Below are 16,645 nucleotides of genomic sequence, written 5' to 3' on the forward strand. Positions count from 1 at the left end.
TAATCTCAAACCATATTCAGGATGGTGCAAATCCTGAGACCAGCAAAAAAGAGACCCTCTCGAAGTGCAGTTCATCAGCTGCAGTGCAGACTACTGCTAATCACAGAGATTAGCCAGGAACCAGTGAGGTACTTGTCATCTTGTGTACAAACCTCAGATGAGAGAAAAACAGACAACTCAAATTGCTTCAATCAAATATTTGAAGAACCAAACTATAAAAGAAACGCTTTTAAATACTCACAATTTGATTAAGGTGCGCTTTTATTGCATAGGTTAAAGATAAAAGACTAAAATAATTGCAAAAAAGAACAAGAATATATATGAACATTTAGGGAATGCCATCTGTGTCCATACTGCATTTTCCCTAAAGCAATCTCTTAATGAATCAAGAACATCGCTGTCATCATGTCCTTTTAAAAGTCACAATCCCGTAAATTCTTTCTACTTTCCTGCGAAAATCATTGCCAAAAAAGTTACTTTTCATTTTTAATGTGATTCAAGAGCAATGTATGTATACATATATGCGGGGATTATTGGCTCAGTGTATTCTGGAATGCATACTGAAGTTGACACAATTTCAGACTGATTTGGCTTCTTCATCTTTCATGGGGTAATAGCTGCCATCATGCATGGTTGTCCAAGGCTGATCATGTTCATGAATGGTGAAATAGGTTTCCTAATTCTCATTTGGGTCAAGCTCTAGGTCCGCTTCAACTTCACTCGTCATGTTGAGATAAAAGACGGCATAGACAACCACCAAAATCAACAATAGTGCCAGCAAAGCAAGAGCAACCTCCTGTATAAACGAAAACAAGCAAATGGAGCCATGTTAAAATTGTATGCATACAGTTTTCTGTAATCTGTGATACTTCGCTGCACATAGGATATGTATACTTTCCAAAATCATATATATTTCAGAAACAACATTAGCTGACACTTCCCACAGTCATAATCGGTCTACTACTTAATCAAGCATGTCACTCCTTGTACAATCAGTAGATTAATACCAATTTCTTAATGTGAAGGAGTTTATACACTGGCGAAACATGATAAACATTTTCATAGATCATACTGAAATTGCTAAATGCAGGTTACACAATGCCAGAGAGGTCAACGTCTTAAGCATGATTAACAAAGTGAATGCAAAAGAAGCACTTTTAATAAAACATGCATATTATGATATCTATAAACAGATGGCCAAGAAGGCTAAACAAGTGGTCTACAGCAGCTACAATGCATGATAAGAGTAAAGGTGTTATCCTAAAGTAGAGAGGAGAAGAAACATAGACACTACATTCAAGACAGGTGCAATAAATAACAAGGTTTGGCAAAATCAATATGTCACATATTTTCAACCTATTTGATTTGAAAGTGCTGTTTAGGTAACAGGGTGGTGGTTGTCTGAGGGGAAATATACAAGGGAGAGAGTGACAGAATGAGTGGTTTTTTAAGGGGGAGAAGCTCAAGAGGGAGAGAGCAACACGGAGCACAGGGGAAGTTTGCAGAGGAAAGAACTTGAAGGGAGAGTACAACATGGAGATTTGGGGTAAGCACTCTCATGCAGTGCTTAACCAAAAAGTAGAAAGTGTTTCCCTACAAGTGAGAAGTAAAACGGTAACAATTCAGCCAAGCAAAAAGATGGTAGGAAACCAAACCTCTCCCTGTAGTAGCGCAGTCTAGTGGTTGCACGTCACGTAGGCAACGTGACGTGCGGGCGGCCATGTTGGGCTGCGCGCGCATCGCGCGATTAGTGGCGCGAAGAGCTGGTACGAGCAGCAGAGGCTCGGCGCTCTTTAGGGACTTGTGTAATTAAAATAAAGTAGTAAATCAGCACCGTGGCTGAAGCGTTTTCCTTGGGGGCACTGTACACATTACAATGGCGACGAGGGTGGGATAGCAGACCCCAACCCCCCACTGCAAGGAAACAGCACCGAGGGATACAGCAAACACACCGGTGGGCAGGAGAGACCAGTGCCAAGCAGGACCACGGAGCGCCCAGAGGAACAGAGGGCCAAGAAGACCAACGGCCACCGCACAGGTACCTTAAAGAGCACGGCAGAGCCCAAGAGCACCCAGAGGGATAGGACAGTCACCACAGGAGGGGACAGACCCCGGGGACGCACGAGAAGCGCGCCAGATAAAGCCACCACCCATTAGAAGAAGGGAACCGTGCTGGATTCCTCACAAAAGAGCGAGGGGGCTGACGCAGGTAGTCCCCAGACCCACGCAAGCAAGGAAGAACAAGACAACACGCCAGGGAGCCCTAGAGGCCAAGCAAGCGTACAACCCACGGTCAAGAGTGAGAAGATGAGTGCGCAGGCAGGATATGCGATGGCGCCAGTGCAATTCCTACCCAGACCCGGAGAACCACTGATGAAGTGGGAGGACTGGAGAGAATACATAGACAATTTCATAGGAGTCTTAGAAGACGAAAATGAAGAGGTGTTCAAACCCTCGAGAAAAAAACGCATCTTGTTACTAAACCTAGGCCCCGAAAGCTTAGTACCAAAACAGAGAGCAACCACGGACGACGATGTGTACGCCCATGCAATTGAAGATCTTAAGGAACATTTCAGGCCGGCGGTGTGCGTATCAGTGGATAGATTCAACTTCCAGCAGAGGAAGCAGCGCCCGGGAGAGACGGTGGAAGAATATGTGGCGGCACTGAAACGCTTGGCAGCCACGTGTAAATACGACAACTGGGAGGAAGCGTTTATCAAGGATCAGGTGGTGATGCACACCACATGCACGGCCTTGCAGGACAAACTATGGGCCAGTGGAGACACCACCCTAAAGGACGTGATGGTCATTGTCAAAAGAGCAGAGTTGGCAAGGAGGTGCGCAGATGCGACGAAGAAGGAGACAGCGCCTAGCACCATGGTAAACAAAGTGGACGACGAAGAGCCCCGCAAGGACCACCAGAACAAGAGGGCAGCAGAAAAAGGAAATAGCAGATGGCAAGGCAACGTGGGCCCTCCGGGAAAACAGGTGGGAAGCAACAGGAAGTCATGTTACAGGTGTGGGAGCTGGTCGCACGAGGCCCACGACAGAAAATGCCCGGCGTTTCGCGCCAAATGCATGTACTGTGGAATAATCGGACACTATGAGAAGATGTGTAGGAAGAAGGCCTCCAAGAGCACGGTAAAATACGTAGGCCAAAGCAATGACGAACAAGAAGAAGGGACGGAGGAAGACGTCGTTACGGTACTCTGTATCTACGACCAGGTGTTGAGCGTGGATGGTCAAGTCCTGGGCATCGATGGCAAGAGAACGATGAAGCCCGTCCTAGAATTGTCAATAGGCGGTATCACAATTAGTGTGGTGGCTGACACAGGCTCACCCTACACCATCGTCCAGAGAGCCGTGTGGGAGGAGAAATTTGCACTGCATCTAGGCCCGGAACTAGAAAAACTAGACATCCGCCCGGTCACATATAACGGCGACCCCATACCAATGGCAGGGTTCAGACCGTTAAACTTTGAATTTCGAGGCCGATCCGCCTTCTGCAAACTCTACGTGTCGGAGAAGGGCCCCTCGGTCCTAGGATGGTTGGACCAAGGTGACCTAGGCATCAAGCTGGACCCAGGAGGCAAAGAACAGATATTACTGACGGAACCAGAAGCCTGGCCAGACTTAGACAAGTGGAAGAGCGAGTTCCCCAAGGTATTTGGAGGCACAGTGGGAAAGTTAGAAAAATTCTCACACAGGATAATCCTAAAAGACGACACAGTGCCAGTAGCCCACAAGGCGAGGAATGTCCCTTTGGCAGTACGGGAAGCAGTCCGAGAAGAACTCCAGGACCTAGAGAGGAAAGGGATCATCGAGCCTATCACGTGCGCCGAGTGGCTGGCGCCCTTGGTGGTAGTCAAGAAACACAGCGGCAAGGTCAGGCTGTGCGTCGACCTACGCGAACTGAACAAGAAGATTGTGGTGGAAAGGTTCCCCCTACCCAGGATAGAGGAGATGCTGGCCAGCACCAGGGGTATCAAATGGTATTCCACCATTGATTTGACCTCCGCCTACCACCAAATTGCCCTACACCCGGAAAGCCGCCGCCTCACATCCTTCATCACCCCATTCGGATGCTATCAGTTCCGCCACATGCCGTTCGGGCTGGCCTCGGCGGCAGCAGTATTCCAGAAGTTGATGCACCAACTCTTCCAGAAAACCACGGAGTCCAATACTTTCAGGACGACATCCTGGTGATGGGTCGAGATAGACCAGACCACGATGCGAAACTCGGAAAGGTGCTACAGATCCTTGAAAGGAAGGGCCTCACGGCAGAATGGTCCAAGTGCCGGATCGGAATGGAGTCGGTGACCTACCTGGGGCACCAAATTGGAGTACGAGGAGTGACCCCAAAGGCAGAAAACGTGAAAGCAATATGCGAGGCACCCCCACCAGCCAACAAAGAAGAAGTCAGGTCATTTATCGGAATGGCAGAATATTACAGCAAATTTGTGCAGCACTTCGCCTCCAAGACACATCATATGAGGCAACTGACACGAGAGAACACAGAATTCCACTGGTCAGAGGAGGCACAAGGAGAATTTGAGGTGATCAAGAAAGAAGTGGCGGAAGCTATCCCACTCCAAGGATATGACCCTCAAGGACGAACTGTGTTGAACACGGACGCCAGCGACAAAGGGCCGGGTGCTGTCCTCATGCAGGACCAGGGACAAGGACAGATGGATACGATAAGCTTCGCATCCCGCACGCTGAGTGACACGGAAAAGAAGTACAGCGTGATAGAAAAGGAGATGCTGGCGGTGGTGTAGGCCACGACCAGATTCAGGCAGTTCCTGTGGGGCACACGGTTCCAATTAAGAACGGACCACAAGCCCTTACTGAAGGTGCTAACGTCGAGCGGGCATGCCGACGCAACGCCCGGGAGCTCCAAGATGACGCTGAAACTACTAGAATTCAGGTACGACGTAGAGTACATCCCAGGAAGCAAGAATAGAGTGGCAGACTATCTGAGCAGAGTGGCAGCCATGGAGCCGAGTGAGGAAGACAAGGCAGGAACAGAAGAATGGGTGGCGCTCACGGAAGACCAAGTAACCACCATCAGCCTCCAAGAGTGGAGACAGGCGTATGAGGAGGACCAGACCCTAAAAGAAGTGAAACTGCACATCACCAAAGGATGGCCTGATAAGAGGCTGATCAGCAAGAACTCAAACCATATTTCGAAGTCAGAGAAGAGCTGTCAATGGACGATCGGGGAGTATTTGTGCACAGGGGGGAGAAAGTGATTCCCCCGACAAACATCATCAACAAACTATTGGATATACTCCACGAGGGGCACCTCGGAATATGCAGACTGAGATTGAGGGCCAGACAAGATTACTGGTGGCCAGGAATTGACATAAGAGCCGAGAGACATGTTAGAAACTGCACTCGATGCCAGGGTGCCGACAAGACTCTCCAGCCCCTGCGTCCAGCACTGGGACAATTTGACCAACCGAAGAATCCATGGGAGGAGTTGTCCGTGGACATCCTAGGCCCGATTCTGGATGTACGGGGAGTCCAAAAGTACGTTTGTGTTCTGGTGGACAGGTACTCGAAGTGGCCAGAACTGAAGATAGACGAAGCCATGGACGCCGAGACCATCATAACATTTCTGGCCGACACATTTGTGAGGGAAGGAATTCCAAAGTCGATCCTCAGTGACAATGGGCCCCAATTCAGATCAGAAAAATTGAACAATTTTATGCAAAGGAACGGCATCCTAGCCAGGCACACATCCATATACCACCCTGCTGGGAATGGTCTCGTAGAGCGTTTCAATAGAGTGGTAATGGGGTCGGTGCAAGCCGCCATCTCTGACAACAAAGACTGGGAAATAGAGATATGGCACATGGTGTGGGCATACAGGATCACCCCCACAAGCACCGGCTACAGCCCGTTCCAGATACTGAGAGGACGCAAACCATTCACCCAAGACAACAGAGTGTGGAAAGAGAAAACGATAACGAGTGAGTGGTCCCCAGCAGTGGTGCGAGCCAACTTGGAGAAAGCACAAGCAGTTTATACCAAACACTATGACAACAGGAGAAACGTGAAGAACACCGGATTAGAGAAAGGAGAATGGGTACGAGTAAAGTGGGCCACGCTGCAGAGGAAAGGAGAGAGTAAATACAGCAAGCCCATGCAGGTGAAGGAAGTACTGGGCAGAGCGGCCCTGCTTAGCGACGGAAATGTATGGTCGCAGGACCGCATGGCGAGATGCAACAAGATTCTAAGTTGGGACCAAGGCGGAACAGACTTAGGAGATGAGGGAAATGGAACTGCCCAACAGGAACATCTGGAGACAGAACCTGAAGGGAGAGGAGAAGACCGACAAGAAAAAAAGACTGGAGAAAGTGACCAGGAGCAGGTGGTTGGAGAAGGTTTGAATGGAAGAGACGGAAGCGCGGCTGCGCCAGTAGGTGGAGGAAGAAGCGAAGGAGTGACCCCTAATACCCCGGTAAGACTGACCCGTAGGGGTAGAGCGGTGGTCAAGCCAGTCAGGTTCAGAGACTATGATATGCACGGCGGACTGTAAGTTTAATGTTTCTGTGTTGGAAAAAAGGGAGATATGTAGTAGCGCAGTCTAGTGGTTGCACAGCACGTAGGCAACGTGACGTGCCGGCGGCCATGTTGGGCTGCGCGCGCATCGCGCGATTAGTGGCGCGAAGAGCTGGTACGAGCAGCAGAGGCTCGGCGCTCTTTAGGGACTTGTGTAATTAAAATAAAGTAGTAAATCAGCACCGTGGCTGCAGTGTTTTCCTTGGGGGCACTGTACACATTACACTCCCCAGAGCCCAATTCAGGGACGAGTCTAGTCCGGCTCTTGAACAGCACTTCTTTATGTTTTTTACTTTTAAATGGTAATGGAATTTTCCGGACTTCCGGTGTGGGGTCTGTGCTGTTCTGTCTGCCCCATCAATACTGAACTGGATTCTATCTGTTCCCCTTGTCCTTAAATGGCCACAATGATTTTTTTTCAGAATAAGATTTTAGAATTTTTTGGGCTTGTTTTTGACCAATCATATAGGAGGCCTTATGTGAAATTCAAAATGGTTAAAAGGAGTTCCACTGTAATGGCCAAACAGATTAGATTTTTATTCAAATCTTGGTCCTTGACCTTGAGGGATGGCCAGGCCATTACATTGTTTATATGCTTACATTACATATTAATTACCATAAACATTAAATATAAGAAAAAGATCTACATTAAAGTTTTACACATACACGTAAAGGATTTGTAGCCTGACCGATACTGGGCGTAATGGTTAATACAACTTGGCAAAAGAAAGTCTAAGGTGGCTACCTGCTACTTTGGAAATGTTAGCTCAGATTTTCCAAATGGGACACAAATAATTTGGTTATCGTCCCTACAAAATCCTTTTTCTCTGGCATAGAAAACTGAATTTTACCTACAAAATACCTATCACTGACAATCTTTTCTATCTCACTAGATAGCCAATGTTGTGTGGAAATTGTGGTTACTTACTCACGTCACAGTATGGTTACGATCCAAAGGGCACAAATCAATAAAATCTGTCATGTGTAGAGAGCAACACAAACATGAGCTCCCTATGTGCTGCCAAAGACATTAGTAGCACCCTCACCAGTGACAAAGCATCTGCGATCACCAGTGCTTATTTTGAGCCGGTGGCTTCCGGTGCTTGGCACCAGCACTTAACCATCTACACTGGCGCTTTTAATCCCCATCAGTTAAGGACAATTCATGTTCCCCAGCTCAGAGGTTGGCAGCTCTGGCCATACGGCCCGCCACCCCCACACACTGTCATGGTCAGTAGTTCTTCTGTTTTAGGGGCCGCTAACAGGAGAAATTGGCTGGTGCATGCTGCCGTCTGACGAAAGCCCCAACGCTTTATTTTTTTTTACATATTAACCACTGGCTATCCCCACTGACATCGCTGAAGGCCCTCCACACGCAGACATTCACTGGGATCAATCTTTAGCCATACGCAGCAGACTCTGTTCGCGAAGTATGAGATTAATCTTACTAGATATGCTCTAGAGCACTGCTCAGTGCGCTCTGATGGCTGTGGTCATATTGATCCCTCCTAAGCCTGTATTTGTGCATGCAATAAATCTCCATCGCAAAGGATATTCTGTGTTTGTAAGGGTAATTTATGACTACGTGTAATGAAAGTGAAAAAGCGTTGGTGAATGAAACCCATTGTGTGCATGGCAATGCTGTCTTTAATTTTTTTATTGTCTTTTCTTGGTCAATAATTACAACATTAGTGAACAGTAAGTAGGGCACTCTTTGGCAACATGTTTTGAATGAGTGGCACTTTTTTGTAAAGGATACCTAATTCTCCTCTAACCCCGCCCCCGTCACTCGCTGACGATGAAACGAGAATGGTCAGTAATTCCAACAAACTCAGCAATTAAATCCCAGTTACGTCTTAGAGTCGCACACTTTTCACAGTGAAAGACTAATCTTGCTCAATATTAGTTTTAAACGTTCTCCTTTTATAGTAACTGATGAAAGTGCAAGCACTAATAAATTAGAATAATACAATACATTCACTCTAAGAAAAAAGTCACGACCTTTGGGCACTCGTATCATGTGACCAGAAGGAAGTCTGGTGCACTACAAATCGGCTGCAGCAATGCAATCCTGTTGGGGCAAAGTGAAGTGTGATTACATAGGCTTCTATCTTTATTGCCATGATAGCACATTATAAATCGCCAGTTCGCTTGCCTCAATCGTGAAAACTAGTCTGATTGCTTCTTATGAGAAGTGGACTACTAAAAGCAATAGAACATTTCCACTTCTAAAAAAGCTAAGCTCAGCACTGTAAGCTGAGATGTCAGAAGTTATCTTGTGATATACAATATTTGATTAAACGTATAAAAACATCTCTGGAAGAGAGCACAGGACGTGGTCCTACCTTCCTCATCTCAATACAGACTAGTGAACGCTATCATACTTTCACATTATTCACCAGACCGTCAGGGAGTCGGCTTGCCTGATGTTCTGGGGCAGCTCATTCCACAGCCGGGACGCTACTGTGCAAAAAGCCCTACCTCCCATCCTGGCTCTCTTGAATCTGGTAGTTGTTGCTAGACTCAGACTAGAGGAACGAAGAGGCCTAGTCGGCTTGTACCATGTAAATTTCTCCTGCATTGGTAGGGGGCCCGTACTGTGCAGTGCTCTATAGACAATACACAGTGATTTAAATGACTCTGTCCCTCACGGGCAGCCAATTGAGGTCTCTCAGAGCCATTATGGTAGAGGAGCTATGTGGTCTATTAAGTGCCAGCTTGGCCGCAAAGGTCTGGACTCTCTGCAGTCCCTGCAAGATATATGAGGGGGTACCTAAATATATGGAATTGCAGTAATCCAGTCTGCATAAGATTATACACCCTACCACCAGGGGCCTGGTCTCGACGGGGAGAAGAGGGAGAATCTGTCTAAGTGCTTTTAGCAGACAAAAGCAGACACTGATAGTTTTGTTAGTTTGCGATACCATTTGAAGATCTTCATCAAACAGTACTCCCAAGTTACGCACTGTCTTAAGTGGGACACATAAATCAGCCTCCGGGGAGAGCCTAAGCTGACAATGTGGCTGATGATTCAATTTCGCAGTTGAGCAGTAGACTATCTTCCTTTTCCCCTCGTTATATTGTAGGGAATTTGCATTGAGCCAACCAGAAACCCGACACATGCATTCCTGGAATGTGTCCATCTTTCCCTTCAAGGAAAAACACCAATTGGGTGTCGTCAGCGTAATTGATCAGGTCGATCCCATAAGATTTTATAATGGGGATCAAAGGCCGCAAATATGTTAAAAAGGATAGGGCTGTTCGCCGAGCCCTGTGGCACTCCAAGGTGAACCAAGGATTTAGGAGAAGCATACGGAGTCATGGTCACTACCTGTTGTCTACCTGACAGGTATGATTGTAGCCATGTCAGAGCTTTGCCCTTCACCCCCAGTTTCTCCAGTCTGCCTAGCAGGACTGCGTGGCTTACCGTGTTGAATGCGGCCGACATATCCAACAACACTAGTATTGATGAATTGATGAATTACCATTTTTGATGAATTACTTAGTTTTGAAAGTTCACCAAGTGAAATGCATACATTCTTGCAAAACAACAGCTCCTTTACCCTGTTTAAAGATTCAAGTGATTGGAGAGATTTGGAGTATGTACACCTTTTGGTGTGATGGTGTCTTCTGAAAATTGCCTTTTATTGTTGTGGTAATTCAAATGAGAAGTAGAAAAATAACCCCCAGATAGAGGCATACAAATATTTCACTTGACGTTTTTCAAAGGAGAATATGTATTAGGCAATAATTATTATCTTTCATTTTTTACTCAACTTTTGCTTGTTAAGGATGCTAATGTATGAACAATGTGCAGATGTATAGGCACATATAGAAGGGCAGAAAACTCCACTGAACATTACACAGGCATCTGGTAGGTCGATAGGATGACAACATTTCCTAGTCAATAAGGACCCGAGACCAGATCCCCAAGTTACGGTATAACAAGCAGAGGGAATACCTAAAATTCATCAGCTTCATAATGATAAGAGAAGGGGGAAGGAGGTAGTGAGAGTGATGGGTAAACAGGGCAATAGAGGGAGGAGGATGGAACATCAGAAGAATGGAGAATTATTCTTCGGTGGGCAAATTCCCATCGGCAGCCCCCCAACAAAATAACATGAGTACCATAACAATAACCACTTGGTATCCTTGCAGACGACATTCCATGGTGAGACACGGGTTGTTCCAGGCTGAGCACCTCTCCAGCCCGCCGATAATCATCAGGAGTTGCCTCCAGCCCGCCGATAATCAACAGGAGTTGCAGAAGTTAGTTGAGGGTAACCTAGTTTAGTGTTAGGGATAAACAGCCTGCAGAGGCCCCCCTATTAGCCGTAAAATGTGTCACCTCACTGCCCTCTGGGTGGTTCAAGTGCCTCATGCAGGTAAATCTAGTTTGTGGGAGGTAGGCCTCGATCATAACTGAGCACAGGATTTCTCTGTCCAGAATAGAAAAGGTTACAATGTAGGAGAGGGGCAGTAGAAAGAGACTAGCTGGGAATACAGACCCCTCACAAGGGCATCAGCTCTTGAAAGAGAAGGGAAGGGTATGAAATGTTAGTCCCCCCCCTCCCAGCATAATAGCCCGTGTAGTGCCTCCAAGTTCAGAGAACGGGGGCAAAAGTAGTGAGGCAATAAGCCAACTAACAGCATTTCAAACAGTCAGTTGGAAAAAGGCCAAATTCTTCTCTGAGCTCTGGATACGTTTTGAGGGTGCACTCATCAAACATCTGATCTACATATTTCACCACCTTTGCATTTCAAGAGTACCAGTAAAAAGGTCAGTTGGCTATACATAATTCCTTCCTACAATGGGGCCCTGTTATGGAAAAGTGGACTGAAGCATAGTAGTTTGTGTGAGGATCACCACGCTGTGGCAGTTACACTGATAATCGGGATCCTGGCTATAAAAAACATGTTACTTACCTGTACACTGTGGTTTTTCAGTATTGATATCTTTCATACAATCATATGCTTGAATCTTCCCTGTGGTCATGGTGGGAGTCCCACAATAATTTTAATGAGCAGTGCTGGTCATAAACATTAACATCCACGGGGAAGCAATGACATTGTTAAACGATTCACATTGTTTTAATAGATCCAACCTTCAACCAATCAGATACTAGACCCTGAAGCACTCTTCCCCTGCCGGGCTACGGTACCTCAGATTTCAAGCACAAGTGTAAAAAGGTAATAGTATCTGATGTATACAGACTGGTGAAACCAAGGGGAGATGGGAGGGTGGAATGTGAATCTATGATGGAAATCAGTACTGGAGAACCACTGGGTACAGGTAACTTGTTTTTTCTATAGTATTACATATTTCATAGATTCACATGCTTAAATCAGACTAGTAGGGCAACAAAAAAGGTTTGGGTCCTGTCTCTGACCGGCTTGGACCTCAACTATCTACCAAAACAGAACAACTAGCCAGTCAGGTTTACTTTTGTTATGATTTAGAAGGCACCCAGCCTGTATGTACTGAGTGTACCACAAATTTGTTTGAAAAAGTTTTAATTTTATTTTATTCAAATTTTTCATTAACTTCTTTGCATGTCCTCAAAGGCACATTTATCAAAACAATCAAGTAAACATTCAGAAAATAATGTGCACAATATATACAAGTATTGGATCTGTACACAGTCAATACTCAAAATTCAGAGACACCAAAAACAAAACTATATATATACAAATAAATTGATACATAAGAGACAAGCACCAGTCCTTCTGGTATATAATTTGAAGGACTGGTGCTTGTGTTAAATGTCTCTTATGTATCAATTTATTTGTATATATATATATATATATATATATATATATAGTTTTGTTTTTGGTGTCTCTGAATTTTGAGTATTGACTGTGTACAGATCCAACACTTGTATATATTGCGCACATTATTTTCTGAATGTTTACTTGATTGTTTTGATAAATGTGCCTTTGAGGACATGCAAAGAAGTTAATGAAAAATTTGAATAAAATAAAATAAAAACTTTTTCAAACAAATTTGTGGTACACTCAGTACATGCAGGCTGGGTGCCTTCTAAATCATAAAAAAAGTAAACCTGACTGGCTAGTTGTTCTGTTTTGGTAAATCAGACTAGTAAGCATTACCAAAGAAAGGAGAGGCGGTGGGTTTGTTAAAAAAAACACTCTTCCACAAAGAAAGAAACCTAATATAAACTGTCAACTATGAAAAAGAAAATTCCGACTTGTATATACATATACATGCAACAATACTTGAAAAAATCTCGTTGAGACCTTGCAACATGCGATATGAATGCAATAATAAGATTTTAGTACTTTATTGGAAGAGGAGTTGTAATACCGCCTGACCTACGGCAGCATCTGCCTTCCATGCAGAGTCCACACAGTAATGCTTGGTGGCTGTATGGGCATTAGTGCACATTGCTGCACTGCAAATAACCAGTAGAAACACAGCAGCAAACAAGGTCGTGGATGTCAATTCCCTCATAGAATGTACCCCACAATTTTATGGCAGTGGCCTTCCTGCTTTCATGGCACAAGGCAATTGCTGACGACACCCAACGAGCCATACTGCTCCTTGACAGAGCACAACCCTTCTTAGGGGGAGCAAAAGATATAAGAAGCTGGCCGGACTTTCTAAAAGTTTTTGTTCTGTCTATATATAATTTTAAACATCATCTGACATCCAAAGAGTGTACAGCTTTTTCTGCCCTAGTAAAGGGATTTTTAAAAAATGTTGAATGCACGCACAATTGGTTCATTCAAATGAAGCAACCCCTTAGAAATTAACTTGGGATTAGTTCTCAATATCACTCCATAATCTTTGAAGTGCAAGAAATGGTATGCAACAGTAAAGGCATGGATTTCGCTTATCCATCTTGCAGAAATGAGGGACAAGAGAAGGGTCAGTTTTCATGATACATATTTAGATTTGACTTATGAATAGGTTCTAATGGGTCTTCCATGAGCTGTGATAGGACTGTATTTCATTGCCAGGATACTGGGGGATTATTGACAGGAGGAAAAACTCTGAACAGCCTGTTCATTAATTTCTTAATTAGTCTGCTAGTCCATAAAGAGACTACGCCTGTCTTTCACCTAAATCTCGAAATTGCTGCTATATGCACTTTAATTAAAGTGTGTGCTAGACCTGATTTGCCTAGTTGAAGAAGGTAAGGGAGTAAATATTCCTTAGAAGTTGTAAAGTGATGTAGATTGTTATTGATACTCCAACAGCAGAATGTTATCCATTTCGCGCTGTGTGATTTAATAGTGGCCATGGCACGTGATTGCTCAAAACTGATTTACATTCCTGAGGAATAGTCAATGGTCCGAACTCATTGTCGTGAGGAGCCAAGCTGATAAATTGAGACTATTTGCGGATTGAAAATGTGTCCTTTGTTCATGGAAATGAGATTTTCCACAGGTCTGAACTGGTTGTTTGGGCACAGATATGGAAGAAGCTCTGTGTACCAATATTGCCTTGGCCAAGCAGGAGCTATCAAAATAAGGCAGCACAGATCCTGTTTCATTTTCCAAATTACTTTAAGAATCAGAGGGAAGGGCGTAAAGTGTATGCGACCATTCCTGTCCCTGCTATTGAAAAAGCATTCCACCAAGATCTTCTCTGAGGAAATCAACTTGTACTTGAATTATTAATGACACCCTGCCACCTCGAATCTCAGAAACCTGTGATTTTTAGCATATATGGGGATGTGGCAGTAGGCGTCTTACAGGTCGAGGGACCTCATATAATTCCCCTGGTTTATCAGCAGTAAAATCTACTGCAGAGACAGCATTTGGAAAGGATGTTTCTTGATGTATTTGTTCAAAACCCTCATATCCATAACTTGCCTCCATTTTCTGGACATTTTCTTGATAAGGAAGAAGCTGGAATGAAATCCCTTGTTGCGTTGTAGGAAGAGAACCTCCTCAATAGCGCCCTTGAAAAGAAGTGAGCGTATTTCCTGCTTCAACAGGGCAAAATTGTGATGATTTTTCTTGCAAGGAGGATGACTGAGAGGCATTTGAGCAAAATCTAAGTTGTGACAATGTTGTATTATGTTTAACAACTACTTGTCTGAAGAGATTCTTTTCCAATGATCGTAAAATTTGGGAGAGGTTCTGGTTTATGAATTGTTGATGAAAGCCTGAGGTGCTGGCGCCCTGAAATGATCACTGCCTTCTAGTCGCATGCTGGCCTTCTCCTCCCACTGGTGGGAGCTGACACATCGGCTGCCGTGAGTAAGATGAAGTGGAGGAGGCTCTGTACTGCTTTTGAGCAGTGCACTGAGGCCAATGTCCCTGCAGCGAATTGGGATGATACCTATAAGACTGGTTGGAAGGCCTTGAGGCAAATTGGCCTCACCCTCCACAATAGGGCTAAAAACTTCTTTGATGCAACGTCTCTATTGAACGTGCAGTGTTGGTATCCGCTTTTATAGACTGTAGATCATCATCAACATGCTTGCCAAGTAGATTTACACCATCAAAAGACATTTCCAAAATGTTGGACTTTACTTACAGGCAGAAGGATATCACCTTTAACCATCCAAGTTGGTGTAGCACAGCTGCACCCGCCATTTGTCAGAAGGCTGTGAATGATATATCCATGGACATGTTGATGAGTTTGGAAGAAGTTCTTTCACCTTCCTGCAGTATTTCTTTAGCTTCTTATCTTCTGGTAAGTAGTTAATGAAAGCAGATAGATCCAACCACATGTGCCTTTTATATCGCCCTAAAACTGCTAGTGCATTAGAGGCTATAACAGATGTGGTTGCCATAGCTGAAAAAAGTATGCTAATGTTATCTAGTCTTCTGCCCTCCTTGTTCGGTGGTGCTCAACATGGGACAGACGAGGTCCTGGAGCATCTTTGGACTGCTTGCATGACCACAGAGTCAGGGGGAAGATATCCTATTAGATAGGTAGGTGAATTTTCAGGTGTTTTATATTTCTTATCCAGCTGGGGAATGACCACTGTGACAGAGGTTCATGACTTCATCAGCACCAATCCCTCCTCCCTTGATCCTTGAAATCCTAAAGGAAAAATTATGTTTGCTTTACTGGCAGGGGCAAGTCAAAGCTCTTGGAAGCAAGTTCAACGAGTTAATGGAAACCTCCTATATCCTATGCAGGAGAACTAGCCGGTGGTGGCAACAGCGATGGAGATGAAGAAGCGATCTAGTCGTCCCATTCTTACCTTGGCCCTCTGGATTCTAAGGAAGTTCCCCTTCCTCTGGTTGGTTGTCCCTTTCACTGTCAAGGTAATCATCCCTGATGTTCCCGTCAACACAGTTGCCATCAACGACGGATCCGGCGACAAGCAGAGTTTTGCCAATACAGTTTCTTCGGAGGGGTCACAGGCATTGATGATGAAGATGAAGATGTCCTGTGAGGAGAAGATTGACTTACTTCCTATCTGACAGATTTCACAGACAAAGTCCTTTGAAACAGACTTTAATTTCTTAGGGTCCTTGGCATATGAGGTAGAGCCCTCATTTTTACACGTTTTCCCTGCTGAGGAAAGACTCTGTACCTCATCATCTGATCAGGAATCCGAGTGGGTCTTTTTTAGGTCTCGCTGGTGTTAGCAGTGCAAAGCGCTGCTCCAGCGAAAGACCTATTGTTGTGGGTTTGCCGGGAATGTGGCACAGGGGGTGTCTACGTGCTTCACCTCGGCGATTTCATCTCGAGGACGCGCTTCTGCAGTCGGGCTTGCATCACGTGTGCAGACTCTCCAGGGCGCTGCAGATCTGTTTTTGCGATCGCGCCTAATGACTTCCGTGTCTCATTTGTTTTTCAGGCAAGTTGCACGCGCTTTTTTTTTTTTGCAGGCAAGTGGCACGCGTTTGACTCTCCAGGGCGCTGCAGATCTGCGGTGCAGATCTGTTGTTGTGATCGTGCCTAATGACTTCCGTGCCTTGCATTTTTTTTAGGCAAGTTGCACGCGCTTGACTCTCCAGGGCGCTGCAGATCTGTTGTTGTGATCGCGCCTAATGACTTCAGCGTCTCTAATTATTTTAGGCAAGTGGCACGCGCTTCTGCTGACCGTGTGCAGACTCTTCTGTGCGCTTCAGTTCAGATGTTGTTAAC

General features: G+C 45.1%; 1 protein-coding gene across 1 annotated transcript in view; it reads right to left on the reverse strand.

Annotated features, from left to right (window-relative positions):
- Positions 1–243: 243 nt before the first annotated feature.
- Positions 244–16,645, reverse strand: part of TRIQK (triple QxxK/R motif containing) — a 413,105-nt gene continuing 396,703 nt past the window's right edge. The window contains exon 4 of the mRNA XM_086965987.1: positions 244–796. Coding sequence (XP_086822113.1) covers positions 677–796 — 120 coding nt within the window. The 3' untranslated portion in view covers positions 244–676. The remainder of the gene's footprint in view (positions 797–16,645) is intronic.

This window comes from Lissotriton vulgaris, chromosome 4_1 (genome assembly GCF_964263255.1).
Source record: "Lissotriton vulgaris chromosome 4_1, aLisVul1.2, whole genome shotgun sequence".
NCBI lineage: Eukaryota > Metazoa > Chordata > Amphibia > Caudata > Salamandridae > Lissotriton > Lissotriton vulgaris.